The sequence below is a fragment of the Vigna unguiculata genome, chromosome 7, assembly GCF_004118075.2.
Source record: "Vigna unguiculata cultivar IT97K-499-35 chromosome 7, ASM411807v1, whole genome shotgun sequence".
Taxonomy (NCBI): domain Eukaryota; kingdom Viridiplantae; phylum Streptophyta; class Magnoliopsida; order Fabales; family Fabaceae; genus Vigna; species Vigna unguiculata.
In genome coordinates this window covers 3,691,866-3,710,368 of record NC_040285.1, presented here as the reverse complement: position 1 = coordinate 3,710,368, position 18,503 = coordinate 3,691,866, and the positions used below count along the sequence as shown (strand labels likewise).

Sequence of the window (18,503 nt, the reverse complement as noted above, 5' to 3'; positions counted from 1 at the left end):
TTCTTGTATTCTTAACAATACTTTAGAACAATTTAAACACAACATGCAATCTTACCTTCACTTACTCTTTTTCTATTATCTTAAATTATTTTTTTATGCGTTCATTAGTTTTATAAATCCTTAAAAGGATTAATGCGACATATGATAGGTAAGCTCTTAAAAATAATACTCGATCAAAACATATCATATATTTTTTATTTAAAAAATAATGTCATAAATTACAATAAATAATTAAAGTGAGGTATATATAATAGCAAACAAATTTAATACATCATAGATAATTTTACTGTATGAATTAGGTTAAACACAAGATATTATTAGTTGACACTCAACAAAATTTTCCATTTATTTTATATTTACTATTTTACCATTTGATTTTTTCTTACATCTACTTGACAACTCACTTTAAAAAATAATTTAGTTATTAAAAAAGTATTTTTTTAATTTGTAAAAAGAAAAAAATATTAAAAGATAAAATAATAAATATAAAATAGATGTAAAAATCTGTTGAATGTCAAAATAACAGTATGTGTGGTAGAAAAAATTATAACCTAAATTTATTCGAGTTCTCTTTTTATCAAGCCATTGTGGGTTTGATTTGGTCTGAATCAATTTTCGAACGCAAAAATAATAATTAATTGTTTCTCATTCAACATAAATTTTTTATCATTTAAGTGATGAAAAATGATTTTTCAATAACTAAATCTTGATAATTTTATTTAACAACTTGACATACTATCTTTCAAGTGGCTTCCATTTTTTTTATTTTCTCAATTATCTATATTTCAAAAATACTTAAAAAATAACATATCAAATTGTAAGAAAAAATTGTTAAAATTTAGTTGTCAAAATATCATTATCTTTAATTGATCTTATAAGCCAAATACACACTAATTATGCATTAAAAAATTAATTCTAACAAATTTTACATAAATTTACCACAAAACCAACTACTTAATCTCGAGGCTAAATAATTGTTAAAATAAGTTGACATTTAGTTGTTTGAAGTATGTGTGCGAATTAAGAAAAGATGTTGGCAATGATTTTTGTTTGGTTGTAGATGTTAGGTTCGAAAATGGTAGGAAGGAAGGTAAAAAGAGAAAGAATGAAGGAAAGGAATGGTTATTGTTAACCGTTTGAGAGAGTGAAAAGGCTTTGGCTTAGCCTTTTTCCAAAATGTCACTTCAAACTTTGTTTCTCTCTCCATTTGTCAAATCATTTTTACATTCTCTCACTCACTGCTGTAACTTCTAACTTCTTCTTACCACCAACCATCACTCACATCACACATATTCAACAAATTTTAATCAAACTCAAAATATCACATTTTCTTTATTTCATGATGTTGATGTTCATGTTCTTTTAACTTTGTAAATTTTAGCTTCATTTACTCGCTTTAACTAAATATTTAACTAATACTGTTCTTGTTCTTCTTTGTCAGCTCTGACTCATATAATGGCTACAAACCAAAACTATTAAAGAAAAAAAGTTAGAAACCAAAACAATTCCAAAGGGGTAATTTGTGAGAGAGATTCACTTTACACTATCTCCGTTATAAATCGGGTTAAATATGTTTTTTTTTTCATAAGTTTTAGTAAATTTTAAAATTAGTCTAATTTAATCTTCTATATTTAGAAATATGTGGATTTAGTATTCTTATTAAATTTTGTTATGTTTATTTGATATTTTAAACGTATTTTATGATAATATTTGAGTTAACATTAAAACGGAAATGTGTCAAACAGAGTAAACAATTTAAATACTATCATAAAATGTGTTTGAAACATCATATAAATTTAACAAAATTTGGTTAAAAGAACTAAATTCACGTGTTTTTAAAGATAAATGACTAAATTGGTTAAAATTTGTGAAAATGAACTAATTCTAAATTTCAGTGAAATTTGAGAGACAAAAAAAAATTTAACCCGAAGTTAATTCACATATTTTTAAAGATGAATAGTTAAATTGCTTAAAAAATTTTAAAAGAAACCAATTTTAAATTTTTAGGAAAAAAAGATATTTAATCCTTGTAAATTCATTGAAGTTGGAACTTTTATAATTTATCCGAAAGTAATTAAAAGTACAGTGGAATATAATTAGGAAAACATAAATTATTAATTAATGATAGTAAAAGTGACGTTGACGAAGGAAGGGGTGATGAACGAGGGACTTGTGGAGGCTGACTTATGAAAATAAAGAAGCCAAGAAACATAAAATTTTAGTGCTTTAAATTACAATATTCAACATCACTTCTTATTACAACTTATGTGGTATATAGGTAGCACATTAGTTTTTCTTATTGCTAAGTAATTAAATAGTTCCTTAAATAATTTGACTTAAACAATATTCATATCCAAAATCAATTTATACATAATCACTAATAAAAAAATTTATATTTTTTACCAATTTTGTTTTGAAATTTTTTTAAGAAATACTTATAAATTTTGTTATAAAAAAAATTACAGAAAATTGTTGTCAATTTTTTTTAAAAAATATTTTGTATAAAACACTTTTCACAACAAATTTTGTAGGAAATACTTGTGAATTTTATAATTTTGTAGGAAATAATTACCCACGAAAGAATTATCTGCCAATTAAAATTCTTAGAAAAAATAGCAGAAAAAAAATTTTTCTTACAAATTTTTTTAGCAAACTTGCAAGAAAATTCTCATGTAATATGAGAATTTTTAGTAGTGAATATTTCAACTTGGTGTGATTCTCCACTCACTTATATCCATTTAATTTATAATAAATATTTTGTTAAATTTGACAATAAAATGAAGCTCATTTTATAGATGAATTTATTGACAAAATTATGGATGAATTTTAGAAAATACAATTACCAACTAATTTACCAATAGATTTTCAAAAAGTAATTACTAACGAAATTTCAAAAGATTCAAGTGTTAAATATGTTTAGTCCCTCTTTGAAACTTTTGACCAATTTAGTCCTTCATCTTTAGAGATGTGTGAATTTAGTCCTTCATCTTTAGAGATGCGTGAATTTAGTCATTTTAACCAAATTTTGTTAAGTTTATTTAACCTTTCAAACACGTTTTATGATAATATTTGAGTTAACATTGAAGCGAAGATGTGTCACAGTATAAACAATTCAAATACTATCATGATTTGTGCTTGAAACGTCAGATAAACTTAACAAATTTTGGTTAAATGACTATTTCATGCATTTCTAAAGATGAATGACTAAATTGGTTAAAAGATTCAAAGAAAAACTAACTACAAATTTCACTTAAATTTTAGGAACCAAAAACATATTTAACCCAGAATTCAATTACCAATTGATTAACCGACATATTAAAATAAATTGTTACCAACAAATTTACAAACAAATTTTACAATGACATGGCCAAAGTTAAAACAGAAACTTTGGTGTCTATTTCATCGATAAAATTTACCAACAAATTTTATCAATAAATTCATTATCGGCAAATATTACATTGATAATTAAAATCACAAACTTCATCGGTAAAATATTTCGATAAATTATATTTACCAACGAATTTTTTTTGTCAATAAAATTCATCACTAAATATTATTTTATGGATATATTTTCTTTTATTAGTAAAATTCTATGATAATATGATTTTTTTTGAGTTAAAAAAGACACATAAATAGTATAGAAAAAGTAAGAAAAGTGTGAATAATCAAAATAAAAAATTAGTGAATGGTGGCCCTCAAAAGGGATGACAATATTAAAATTTTTTGCATCAAGTATATATATTTTTAGTTGATATTTGTTATATGAGTATGTGAGTTTGAAAATTTAGAGTAAGACGATGGGACTAAACTCATTAGAAATTAGGTATAAGTGAAATGGCAATAATTTTATGAAAGACTAACAAAACTTGTGGCTTAGAGTAGTTCATGTGACCTTGTCAAATCCTATTGTTCCTCACATCCATTATTCATCATTTCAAAGTCAAAACTGGTTGACCCAATCACAAATTCTCCTCCTCAAATCTAAAATCTGGGTGTTTTTGTGAAAGTGATGCTGTCACAAAGTTTATTAGTGGAATCTGATATTAATGAGGGAATTTGGTTAATGGGTCAATGTAAAAAGGTTTTGAGTTGACCATAATAATATTCCACCACTAACATTACATGCACATACCATAATATTTTTGACTTTTTTTCTCCACCAAACTTTCTTTCTATTTTTCAACCACTTCCCATATGTGGATTTCCCATCGTTTCCCAATAACACAGTACATATCTAATCCTCATCTACCAAATATCTAACATAACATTTTTTTTTCACTTTCTACATATATGTTGCCAATTTTATATTTTGAAAGGTTAAATATATTTTTTATATTTTAATTTTTAGTGAAAATTAAAATTATTTTTTTTTCAAAACTTTGAAACAACAATTTAGTTTTTTAATTCTGTAAATACGTGAATTTAGTTCTTTAAACCAAATTTTTATTAAGCTTATGTGACGTTTCAAACACATTTCATTATAGTATTTTAGTTTGTTTATACTGTCTGACACATGTTCGTTTCAATGTTAACTGAGAAACACGTTTGAAATATCAAATGAATTTAAAAAAAATTGATTTAAAAGACTAAATTCACACATTTCTAAAATTAAGAAATTAAATTGATTCAAAATTACCAAAAGAAACTAATTCTAATTCTCACTAAAAATTAAGGACAAAAAACATATTTAACCCTGGAACTTATCAATGTATTTCTCTTCTATTTTAGTTTCTAATGACGTCAAATGAATGACATATTTTGTAACGTGAATATTCACCATTAAAATCAAGATACCCCTATTTGTCAAAGGACCAACAACCTTAATGAAGCTAAATAAAATATATATTCAATTACAATACATTTGGGTAAAATATTAGAAATTTATTGTTAAGAGCACATGCTGTAAAACCTGAATCAATTGATATAAAGTAATTTTTTTATTTTAATTATACTTTTTTAAAATATAATAGATAAATAAAATAATAATATACAAATAGTAAAAAGTAAAATAAAATAATATTATAATAAAAACACTTTCTTCTCATTTTTTATTTTTTAATTCAAATAATTTTCATTTCCATTCCTTTCTTAGCACTTTTTTTTTTCCTTTTTCATTCTATCACTTTCCATCCTTCAATTCAAACAAAACAATAATACTAAAATATTTTTCATCATTAAAAACATATTGTATTTGACTATTCAAATAAATACTGAATTAATAAATATATACTGAACAATTTATATCTAAGTTTTTTTTCTTGTTCATATAGAAAGTAAAGATTTGCTTTATATTTGTATAAAGTTATGATCTGAAATGTTGTGTTTTGTTTATGATTCTCTTCTGTGAGTCAACAAATTGTGATGAAAAAAAGATTGATTAGAAAAGTAATGAGGAAGAAGTAGTGAATGACATTAGTTTGAGGCAGAAAAGACAACGGTTGTTGGAAGTGACGGTGAAGAGTGGAGCATAAATATTGTGTGATTGATGAGCATCCAAATGCATGGAGAGTGAGACAAAGAACGCATATCCACCTGTATTACCAATTTGATTTGTCGATGATGAAGAAGTTAGAAGAGAATGAAGAGAGAAAGATTTTGCATCACTTGAAAAGATGGGGAATTTGACATTAACAAACAACACAAAACTGCCTCAACCTTACTTCATCTTCCTTCAAAAAACAATCATACCTACCTCCATGTCCCTGCATTTTTTCTTCACCTCAACACTCCTCCACAACTCAAACATTAGGTCAAATTTTTCATCACATATTTATATTAGAGATTGAGACTTAAAGTAAGTCAACCTCACTTGTAAGGATTGGCTTCCCACTATTTGAATTAAAAATTAATTAGTTTAACTTGACTCATCATTTAATGAGTTAGAAATTTTGTAACCAGATTACATATTTATCTGAAAGAAAAAATAAAGTCGAACTGGTTTGTTACAGTAAAACAGATCAAAATTTATAAGTCATCTTGTTAAAATGTGGACTAATGGTTAATTGGTCATTTTTTAAAATATTTTAATTTTAAAATTTATTTATATATGTATATATAATATTAAAAGCATATTTATTTATATAAATATTTTTTAAATTTTAGTTGATTAATTAACGTTTTTTATTATATAAATTAAAATAATTATTACATCTACATATTAAATTATTTTTATAACTAATAATCGAAACTTAATTTGTAGGTGTTGATAATTTAAATTACAATATAATTGTCTATTTATATCCTTAAAACAATATAATATAACATTAAAAAATAATCTTTTAAGTTATTATGATCTTAATTTTTAATTTAAAAAAAAAGTAAGCAGACTCGTCTAACCTGTTCTTCTTTTGACCTGTCAATTTGACAGACCGGATTATTTGCCTTATCTTATTTTGAATGGACCAACGGACATTTTGAGTAATAAGTTCACTTTGTCACCTCATTAATCGTTCCTTATAATTCTTAATACCACCTACTACAAATAGAATATTAATTACAAATGAAATGATTCTTTATTTATTTAGAATATATATATATATATATATATTGTGTGGATAAAATAAATAATTTTTAATTTAACTAATTAAATAGTAAAAAGTGAGAATATAATAATATTTAAATTCATAATATTCCTTTTATTATCAGTAAATACTAAATTTTTATACATTAACATTCATTTAGAACGTAATCTCTTTTTCATATGATCAAAGGTTAATTTTTAACCACATAAACAAGAAATAAGATTATTTGTCAATCACATATACTTTGTGTATAAAATGTTATATATATATATATATATATATATATATATATATATATTTATTTATATATTCTTTTAAAGGATAAAATTCCATTTAAAATTAAGAATGCATGATTTAAATAAAAGTTTAGGAAAGTTAGTCGGAGAGTTGCATAAAATGTTTCCAAAATCGCTCTGAAATACAAAGGTATAGTGGTGCTATTGGTGGTTGGAAGGAGACTATGTTCCCCACCATTCTATTTTTTTCCCTCTCCATTTTTACAGTTAATATTTTCGAAAAGTCTTATTGAGTAATCATTGTATTAATGAACCTCTTCTCTTAACTATTGTAATTAATTAAAATGATTTAACCCTTCATTTTTTTCAGTTTTTCAATTTTATCTAATTTTAAAAAATATTATAAACATTAATAATAAATACACTAAAAAGTATATAACAAGTAAGGATGTCAATGGGTGGATAGGGTACGGGTAGTAGTTCTCCGTACCCTACCCGCTAGATAAATATTCGTATGTATCCGTATCCATATATGTGCGGGTAGCCATATGATACTCATATTCGCCCCATTAACATGCGGATAGAAAAAATATCCGTACCCATTACCTATGGGTACGGATACACGCGTGTATGAATTTTTTTTGACATTCCTACTAACGACCGAAGTAAAACAAATATAATTAAATATAATTTATTCACAAATAAAATAATATAAGACTTTAAAATTAATTAAAAAGTATTTTCAAATATATTTTATTTATAAAAAACTGAATTTTATATAAAAATATTATATAAACATATCCAGTCTCTTCATTTATATTTATAAACTACTTTAACCAATAATCAGACAAATCAGTGAACACAACAAAATCCTCAATTAAAAATCAATTTTAAAAATTAAAAATAGTTAGTCACTATAATAATCAATTTAGATATCGATTTATGAAATTAAAAATTATTAGTTATTAAAATAGTCACCATTATAAATAAAAAATTATAATTGGTCACTAATAAATTAGAAACTAATTTTCATTTTGGTTGTATAACCTAGTAGTTAATTTTTAGTGACCAATTTTGTTTACTAATCAAAACAATGGTAGCTGATTTTAAAAATCAATTTAATTACCAATTATAAATTTTTATTCATAATAGTGACTATTTTTGGTAACTAATAATTTAATTTTGTAAATTTATATCTAAAATCATTATTATAGTTTATTAATAATTATTAATTATTAAAATTGGTCACTGTTTATAAGTTTTATTGCAGTGGAAGCATGCAAATCTATTCAAGATTTAATAGATTTCAACTGAGATCAAATCAAGATAAAATTACTTTTATAAATAAAAATATACAAAATAATATTAAAAATGCATAATATCATATTTTTTATTAAATAACAAAGTAAAACATAAATATATAGATTCTTATAATTCAAATGCTTATAAAAGTTTAAATAATTATGTGTACTTAAAATGAAATTTCAATCATATGTATAAATATTTACTAGAATAACAAATTTATGTGTAGAATAAGAAAAATATTAATATTTTGGGTTGATTTTTATTTTTTAAAGAACAATAAAATTGTAGTTTATTATTTATTTTCTTTAAATTATTTTGTAACGGTTTAATATTGTACTAATTCGGTATTGATTTTGTATCGCTTACAGCAATTTGAGGTTTTTGATAAATTTCGTTTAGCTTTCAATTTATTCTTAGTTTTTTAATTTGTAAAACTTTCAGCTTCAGTTAATTTTCTCAAAGATTATGTTTATGTCTGTTGTCGTATTCATATTTTTGTCATTGATAAAATCTAAATTAGGGAGGTGGAATAGTTTTGATAATTCTATTTACTAATATCGGAATAAAAGTATTTTGAAATAAATTGATTAGTAATTTTAATTTAATAAAATTTAGTTAAAGTTAAAGAAAAAATATTAAATAATTATTGTAAAAGGTAAAGCAAAAAAAGTTGGTAAAAATGAAGGGTATGGAAGAATAGGAAAAGGTGTGAATGTGGGTTGGGAAGAGAGAAGGAAAGGAAGGAAAAGACAAGTCAAACGTCAAATCCACGCTCTTCCAAATCATAAGACAGTCAGTGCCACTGGGATGTGCGGTCAATTCAAACCATTTAATTTTATAATTTTAAATTCCTAAATAAATATAATTTCATTTACTCAAAAACATTTATTTACTATTTTTATATCAATTTCATTATCGAATTCAACATTTACTTATCATTTTTACAGAATAATAGGTCAAATTCATTATTCAGATTTCAAATTCTAAATTCATTCTATTAAATTGTTTTACTTCATTATGTGTGATCAAGTTTTCATTCAATCACAATCAGAACTTGCAAAAAATCATTTAATGTTCAATTGAAATATTTTAAGCTAAATTATGTCATTCGTTTTTATTTTCTTAGAAAACTTTTAAATCAGTTTCATTTTTTTATATGTCTCAATTTAATTTTTATTTTAAAATTTGATGAAATTAAATCTTTCTGTTAGTAATAATTTTAAATAGAGTTAAATTTTTTTTTCTTAAATTTAAGTGAAAATTAGAATCGTTCTTTTTTTAAATTTTAATCCAATTTAGTTCCTAAACATAAATTTAGTCTTGTTTTTTAATTTATTTGACGTTTTAAACACATCTGATATAAAATTTATATTCTTTATACCGTTTAACATATCTCACCTTCAATATTCATAAAACATAATTGAAATGTCAAACAAATTTAAAAAAAAATAGTAAAAAAAAATTAAATTCAGACATTTTATATTTAATCTATTTAAATAAATGTATAAACATATTTATATAAAAAAATTAAAAAAAATCATAAACCGAGTCACCTTTAATGTTATTATTACAATATTAATAAAAAGAACTTGCATCAAATTTTTTAAAATACAAATCAAATTGAGACACATAAAATAAGAGACTGATTTGAATTTTTTTTTTACAAAAATAGAAATGAATGATATGATTTAACCAACTTTTTATCTACTGTATAAGTTTAAAATCATCTGTGGTTTCTTCAAAGTTAATAATATATTAAGGTACCTTTAGCATTAGCAAAAATACTGGAGTTAAAGTTGTTGTACTAAAACAATAATTTTTTATTGTGCTAAGAATAAAATTTATCAATTGTTATATTGAATCAACTATTTATCATTACCTTTTTTAGATTTTAGTTTCTATGGTGATATTCAAACTATAAGGAAGTTGACATATCTTATGTGTCAGATTTGTAGACTATGATTGTTCTTCGGGTGAAAGTTGTTGTTGGAGACCACATTATCATCTCTCACCAATTATTTAATAATTTAAACAAAGTGTTCATCCTAGAAGGAAGCTCTTTATACCAATTTACCTTACATTAAAACTAGTGCACCTTTGGATGAAATAGGTACATTTAATAATGTTTAACTTTTGTATGTACACTTGTAAGCAATTAGATCACTCTACTCTTTAAGTATAAAAGTGTATAGTTATAACATCTTAATTTCAATTTATAATAATAGTATAATATTTGTTAGAAATAGACTTTAAGCGTAACTCGACTTTTAACATATTCCTAAGTCGAGGTATATTCATCTCGTGTGGGACTAGAAATTAATGAGTGATCCGTTAGCAATCCGATATCGGGTAGAACTGAATGTCCAACAAAGCTCGCTAAGATAAGCTCTAACTTGGCTCTGATACCATGTTAGAAGTGAGCTTTAAGTCTAACTTAACCTCACAAAATCGGCTTATAAGATGAAAATTGCACCCACTTATATATTATGAATTGATCTTATCTCTAGTCAACGTGGAACATCCAACAATATTTGTATCTCCTGAAAATTTTATTACAATCACATTCCACAATGCAATCATACAAAATATATAAATTTCTTGAAAATCTATCAAGAAAACATGTACAGACCAAACAACGGAGAAACCTATTACATGGACACACCAAACTTATATTTACATAAAGTAAAGTTTAGAAAAAAAAATATGAAAAAATATAATTGGATGTGATGGATATTCCAAAAGATCAAGAGGAGGATTTAAAACATGAACATTATCTAATGTCTTTAAGTATAAACTCCCTTTAAAGATTTATGAAAAGAATTAGATTTACAATACTAAAGAATTCTTGAAAGTTAGAAGAATGTTTGTAAAATATTTAAAATTGTTAGTTTTGAAATTGTGGTTGAAACCATTATATGAATTAATATAAAACTTGTTTAATCAATTATATTTAAGGATAATTGATTATATTGTTTTAGTTTGTAATTGGAAAGTCCACAAGGACGATCTAAATTATTATTTTGAGTGGTAATCCATTACATGGGAGGTTTGTATTATTAGACCCAGAAGTTTGAATAAGATCCTAGATGATAATCTGATCCCTATAATTTATTCAGTGACAACATAGTCTTAATATGCCTTAGAATTTTGATAAAAACAAATAATATTATGTTTTAATATTTAATATTTTTATCTAAGTGTAATACAAAAATAAGAAATTAGATCATGAAGGAAAAAATAAGTTTAGTCTTTGTACAACCATCAAGTCTTGGAATGTCTACTCTTCATACAACTTCTAGACAACACTCACAATAAACTCACCACAAGAAAACACACAACTCTAAATGGGATTCTCTTTTGAATTTGTTAAACTATGTAAGGAGTCATTGACAATTGACTCACAAATCCTTGTGCTCCTTAAGGTGAATATGTATCAATTTAAAGAGGTGTTGAAGAATAAATCTCCATTGATAGAACTTGGAAGCTTGCAAAATTTGATCAATAGAAAATAAGACAAGTTGCAAAATATAAAACTAAAAAATAATAAGGAAGAAATGATGCATAATATTAACTATTTTAGTAACCAATAATTTTTTTATTTTATGAATTAGTATTTAAGTTAGTCACTATAATGACTAACAACTTTTGATCACTAAAATTTGTTACTAAAGAAACATTTTTTTTAATGATATTACATGTATATGACTTTTTAGAAGCTTGGTTTTCACTTTATTTTAATAGGTTTAGAATTGAATTATTCTCAAACTATGATGCACGGATACGATACGTGATAGATACATGATATATGAATATTAAAAAGTAAAAAGTATAGAATAATTCTTAAAGACATAATAAATATATGATTGTTATTGTGTGAATCTAAACTAAAAGCATGTGTACTAAAGTCTTCAACATTAAAAATACAAATTATTGTCATCCCAAAAGTATCACTACAAGAAAACTCTTAAATAATGATCAATTTAAAGAACAAAAAATATGTTACAGACCACTTTAGAGACCAATTTCATAATTAAAGACCAATTATTTTGGTAGTCAAAATTTTGATAGCTGATGTTAGTGACCAATTTATAAACTATTTTAGTTATAAATTTAGAGACCAATTATAATTTTTTGAACTATTTTAGTTGCCAATAATGTTTAGTTAATATAGTGACTAATTTTTTTTGTCACTAAAATTCGTCATTGTTCAAATATTTTCTTATAGTCTATTATAATTTTATAAATTAGATACTTCATTGATAAGTATAGATAAAGTATCATAAAGTATCGGACATAGATATGTGTCAGATACTAATACGTGATCCAAATTAAAATATCAATGTATCATGTATGTCTCAAGCTTTTATTTATTTATTTTGTTAATTTATATAATCTATTTATTTATAAAAATATTAAAAATAAAGTAGGCAATTGATAAAGTGGGTTGACTAATTCTATAAATCAAGCTGGACAATTAAAAAAGTATATACAAACTATGAACATTTGTTCCCTAAGACCATGTTTTTAATTTTAATTTTTTTTACACACCTTTGTTCTCGAAGTTAATTTGCAGTTATCTTAGAAGTTTGTGCTTGGTTTTGGTGCGGTAAGATGCATAAGCGTAAATTTGACAACCCTGCATACATATATATACAGTCAATAAGACATCAAATGTTTTTTTTTTAATTATCAAACTGAAGTAGTAACATTATTTTTAATCACTTAACCAGCATCGATCGTCTTTTTTTCTTTTTCTATCATTTCATGCTACTTATATCTTTGTCCCTTTAAATTGTTATTTTACATATAAATATATAGTGTTTTTAAATTTTGTGATTATATTATGCTACTAGCTCTCTAAATAATGATTTAAGGAAGGACGTGTATATAAATTATTTTTAATTTTAATTTGAAGTCAAGTGTATGCAACCTGTCTACCCCGTGTACGTATTTCCTTTGATACGTACGTATACGGAAGACGTAATAATACACATTAGTTTTTGTTTATTCATAGTACACATTCATGCACACAAGGAGGTAGCTAGGCATATTATTAGATTAAATAAAAAAAAAAGAATTTAGAATATTTATAGTTAATTTTGGAAATGCTTTTTAAAACCCAGCCGCCCATAACAGCCACCCAAATTGCTCTCTCTCTCTCCAAAAGGGAAATATCTATGAAAAATAGAGACACTCAACACCGCAGCAGAGAATCCCATAAAAACAACATCAACAACAACAACTGGAACAGTAGCATCATCGACCGCAACAAAAACAACACCAACATCAAACAAAACACCCCAACACCCTCACTCTCTTCTCTACTATTTCATCTCAATCACTCCTTCCCCTAACTCCTTTTCTCTCACAACTTCTTTTCATAGCCATAGATCATAGATAGGGACCAACCCTAAACTGTACAACCACTACTCACTCACGCTGCTTACTCATAACACGCTCACACGCGCACAGTACCATCATCGTCACCATCATCATCATCACCATCGCCATGTCCCTCGAAGACTCTCTAAGATCTCTCTCTCTCGACTACCTCAACCTTCTCATCAATGGCCAAGCCTTCAGCGACGTCACTTTCCAAGTCGAGGGTCGTCTCGTTCACGCCCACCGCTGCATCTTGGCCGCGCGCAGCCTCTTCTTCCGCAAATTCTTCTGCGGCCCCGACCCTCCACCGGGTCTCGACCCCGCCGCCGCTTCGCGAGCCGGCGCCGCCTCCGCAGCGCGTCCCCCCGGCGTGATCCCGGTGAACTCCGTCGGCTACGAGGTTTTCTTGCTGCTGCTGCAGTTCCTGTACAGTGGACAAGTCTCCATCGTGCCGCAGAAGCACGAGGCCAGACCCAATTGCGGCGAGCGAGGGTGCTGGCACACGCATTGCACCTCCGCCGTTGATCTCGCCCTCGACACCCTCGCCGCGGCCAGATACTTCGGCGTTGAACAACTTGCATTGCTCACTCAGGTTAATTCATTTCTCTCTCTCTCTGCTTCTGCGATTTAGGATATGTTTCACCCTAAACACTTCTATAGAGATAAAATAAAGGTTGTTTACCTCAGAAGAAATTTCTGTATAAACATTTTCGAAAATAAAATAAAAAAATAATCTGTAAATTAAAGTTTTTTCTCTCTTATTATTGCTTCTTTCCATAAACATGTTCATGTTTCCTTCTTTAATACCAGTCTTACGTTTTTCTCTTTCTGGGTTTTGGGAATTCGGACAGTTACTGCGTCTGGTCTTTGGAAACTGGGAAGGGGTATTTTTGTTATATTTTATTTGATTTTCCTGCTTTATTTTATTTTATTCACATTCATTTTTGACACCCCCTTTCGATGATTCTACAAGACTGTTACCTTATGATGAATGATTGATGGAGAGAGTGAAATTTTTTGAGTCAGATTTGTGCTTTTTTTTTTTTTATGATCTCATGATGATAGCTTCCCTCTCTGAAATGTGAGTAATTCAGCACCTGCATAGATATCAATTTTTCTTCTGCTTGTTCCTGGGACTGTGTGTTTGTTTATTCGAAGGTTTATTAATTCATTGCATGGTGTTTTCTCTTTGGGTTTTTGTTTGAGGGTCTGAAAATCTTTTGGGAAAGTTAAGGTAAAAACATGGGTTTATGTATGGTTATATTTACGAGTTGATATGTCTTGACACTCTTGATTTCATGTAGCATATTTGAGAGACACTCTTGACCCTTTATGATGCATATAAAATATTTCCCAAATTAAGATAATAAATATACATCAATCTTGTCTTCCACATAGCGAGCACTCCAAATCATTTCCTTTCCTCATTTGGATGAAAAGAGAGCAAGCTAATTAAAACAGAAAAGAGTTTGCTGCTCCTACACGACTTTAGTATAATATCTATTATTGGATTTTGTTCTCTTCCCTCTATTTTCTCATTTTGCAGCCAAAGCAGTGTGAAAATTTCCATAACTCTTCACAGAAACCTCACTAACCCACTATTTTTCCTCTGATATAACTGCCATTCATTCAATGCATGGGCATTATAAATAGATCGAGTTAGTTCCTGATGCCTGAAACATTACTTGTTCTAATGCATTTTTTCTTACTTTTAGAACCAAATTACATAATGTTTCAACAAGTTAAAGCTCTAGCTAAATCAAGAGTTTTCGCAAGCAAGGAACTAAACAAAAAATAAATTATATGATTTCCTCATTTTCTTTGACATTCGTTTCTTAGTTTTTCACTGCCAACCATTTTAAGGGCAGATTTAGTAATCAGATAAAGTTTTTACTATATATTTTTCATATTGTTATGTCATTAAAGTTAACTTCGAGGATAATTTGTATTATAAAATAAACATTAATTATATGTTTGATTTAGACGGAAGATAAAGGACGAAATAAGTTGAGTAAACAAAAATTGATAGAGAAAATAAAGATTAAAATAAACAATAGAAGGCATCCAGCCATTTAACCTCCTCTTCTTCCTGAGACAAACAACAAAAAGTAATTATTTCTCATCTTCCCCACTCTACCAAACATGGGTTAATGTTAGCATAATATATTTTCTGCAATTCTAAATAAACATTTTTAGATTAAAAGATAGCAACAAATATTTAAATTGATTTATTCAGAAGTAGAAATTAACGTATTCACAAAATTAATGTGTAGAAATGAAATTCTTCACACAATTTCTCTATTTTTTAAACTTGTGCTTATATAAGCTAATTTCAACGGGTAGGGTAGTTCATTTATTTTTATTTTTCTTGTTTCTCTCATCTAAAAATGATTAAAGAAATAAACTTTTGCATTAACATAATAATTGGAGAAGTAGAATTTTTGTTTAAATAATTATTGAGAATAAAATGAGTTAAACTTTTGCATCTGAACTTTGGTATAAAAACTCTTACTTTGAACTCGTTGATGGACAGAAACAACTTGCGAGCATGGTGGAGAAAGCTTCGATCGACGATGTGATGAAAGTGTTGATAGCATCTCGAAAGCAGGAAATGCAGCAGCTGTGGAGCACGTGCTCCCACCTGGTGGCAAAGTCAGGTCTTCCGCCGGAGGTGCTGGCCAAGCACCTCCCAATCGACGTGGTGGCCAAGATCGAGGAGCTCCGCCTCAAATCCTCCCTCGCGCGCCGCTCCATGCTGCCGCTGCGCCACCCGCACCAGCACCCCGACCTGGGCGCCGCCGACATGGAGGACCAGAAAATCCGGCGGATGCGGCGCGCGCTGGACTCCTCCGACGTGGAACTCGTGAAGCTCATGGTGATGGGGGAGGGCCTGAACCTGGACGAGGCGCTGGCGTTGCACTACGCCGTGGAGAGTTGCAGCAGGGAGGTGGTGAAGGCGCTGCTGGAGCTGGGCGCGGCGGACGTTAATTTCCCGGCGGGGCCGGCCGGGAAGACTCCTCTGCACGTGGCGGCGGAGATGGTATCCCCAGAGATGGTGGCGGTGTTGCTGGACCACCACGCTGACCCGAACGTGCGAACCGTGGACGGCGTGACCCCGTTGGACATCCTGAGAACCCTAACCTCGGACTTCCTCTTCAAAGGGGCAGTCCCTGGACTCACCCACATTGAACCCAACAAGCTGAGGCTGTGCTTGGAGCTGGTGCAATCTGCAGCTCTCGTTTTGTCTCGTGAAGAAGGAAACAACAACAACAACAACGTTAACAACAGCAACAACGACAACACTAACAACCCGAACACTTCTGCTTCTGCAACTTCTATCTATCCACCAATGAGTGAAGCGCACAGCAGCAGCAGCAATTTGGACTCGAGACTGGTGTATCTGAACCTCGGCGCCACGCCACAAATAGGTGACGATGATAGCAGCAGCCAGAGGGAAGCCATGAACCGTCATGGCTCGCAAGGTGGTGGATGTGACCCATCAATGTACCATCACTCTCATGACTTCTAGTTCTAGCTCTAGACCACTACTACTACTACCTATTACTGTTATTATTTATATATATAGATATAATATGTTTGAGCTAGAGTAGCTGGTTATATAGCTGTCTGGCTAGTGGGTACCTTGAAATTTCAACTTAAAATGGAAATATAATTGAAGTTAATTTCAACTGCAATGAAGAAGAGACTGTGGACACTGTAGATTGGGTTTTTGTTTTTCTGGGGTTGTCAGTGGAAATAGTTATAGTGTTGAATATTCACCTCACTCACTACACACTGATATCTGATATGGTGGTTTAATTCTGTTTTGGGTCTCTGGCCTATCTTGTGTTTGTCTGTGTTTCTTTTTGTAGGCTTTTCAAATGGTAGCATTGTGAAGTGCGATTTCATGGGAGATATGAGGATAAGCGCGACAAGGAGAATCTAATCACTGTAATTTTATTTTATTTTGCTGTAAAACGAAAGGGTGCATGGAGGAGACGCAGGTCAATCTTTTCAATCCCACTTCACCTGTCAACTCTTTGTTTTTTCTTTTTTTTTTTATCACGGCCAATTCTTTAATTTGGCTTTTCTGATTCCAATTCTTTGTCCCACTTTCTCCTAACCCAAATCATTTACTCCTCTATTTTCTGCTTCAACCTCTCATCATATTTCCTTTTTGTTTATTTTCCAAATTAAGGTTTATCTGCTTATGGAATCAGAGTTAAGAGATTAATCATATGGCAGTGGCATCTTTTCTTCTGATATTTAGGCCTATGGACCAATTCATTTAATTTGTTTTTAGTATATAATTAGTATTGGGATTTATTGTTTTTCTTTTGAGCAAAAGTTGTGGCTGTGGACAAATGGATTGGTTGTCTTGCATGAATGCTACAATGAGTGTGACCACACATGTCAAGTTAAAATATTGGCACTATCTCCTTCCATGTAATCCTCTTTTTGTCCCCTTGCCTTTTGTAGCAGCCTCTTCAGGATAAAATAAACACTTTACAGCTAAAAGCAATTACATTAGTAGTAATATCTTTTATCATTGCTAATCCTTGTCCAACTTCATAATTAGTAGTGGGTCAGGGAACATTCTTGAGTTTACTCCATAATTAATTTCCTGCATGTACATAGATAATAACCTATGCATCCCGGGTTTTTAGTACGTGTTCTTCTGAAAGCTTTTTCAAACCCAAATTATCAGGTAATTAACACTTGAAAAATTGTGCACCAGATGCATGTCTAAAACTAAACTTACTTTTCTTGTACTTATATATATCGGATCATCTATGAACTTATATGCAACTGTCCAGTAATTCTGCTTATTAGAAAAATATTTTATATACTTGAACAGTTCAACCATCACTTCTGTTACTGCTTCAGTGTATAAACGTGTACGCATCTCCTCGTCATAAATGCTTAGTCCAATTTACTTTGGTAAGGTCATAGAATAATTTTATCAAACATATACTAGTCTTAACTATACATAAACTGTGTCATTATTTATATGTTGCATTTATCATCAGTGTGTCTATTTTTACGTAATGTTGGTGAT

General features: G+C 28.6%; 1 protein-coding gene across 2 annotated transcripts; it reads left to right on the top strand.

Moving 5' to 3' along the window:
- The first annotated feature begins 13,192 nt into the window (after nt 1-13,192).
- LOC114190293 (BTB/POZ domain and ankyrin repeat-containing protein NOOT2-like) lies at nt 13,193-17,879 on the top strand. Of its 2 annotated transcripts, XM_028079122.1 has the most exons (3): nt 13,193-14,036; nt 15,978-16,948; nt 17,317-17,879. In XM_028079122.1, exons 1-3 carry the CDS (start codon nt 13,572-13,574, stop codon nt 17,330-17,332), a joined length of 1,452 nt encoding a protein of 483 aa, XP_027934923.1. In that variant the 5' UTR covers nt 13,193-13,571; the 3' UTR covers nt 17,333-17,879. The 2 variants fall into 2 exon arrangements, with proteins under 2 accessions (XP_027934923.1, XP_027934922.1); XM_028079121.1 differs by lacking the exon at nt 17,317-17,879 and having other exon boundaries at nt 15,978-17,310.
- The last annotated feature ends 624 nt before the right edge of the window (nt 17,880-18,503 follow it).

What these genes read in the sequence shown, in the direction of transcription:
- LOC114190293 (XM_028079121.1), top strand. Translation starts at nt 13,572, where the DNA reads ATGTCCCTCGAAGACTCTCTAAGATCTCTCTCTCTCGACTACCTCAAC. An exon ending in AACTTGCATTGCTCACTCAG is followed by an intron (nt 14,037 to 15,977) that starts GTTAATTCATTT and finishes GTTGATGGACAG; the next exon opens with AAACAACTTGCGAGCATGGT.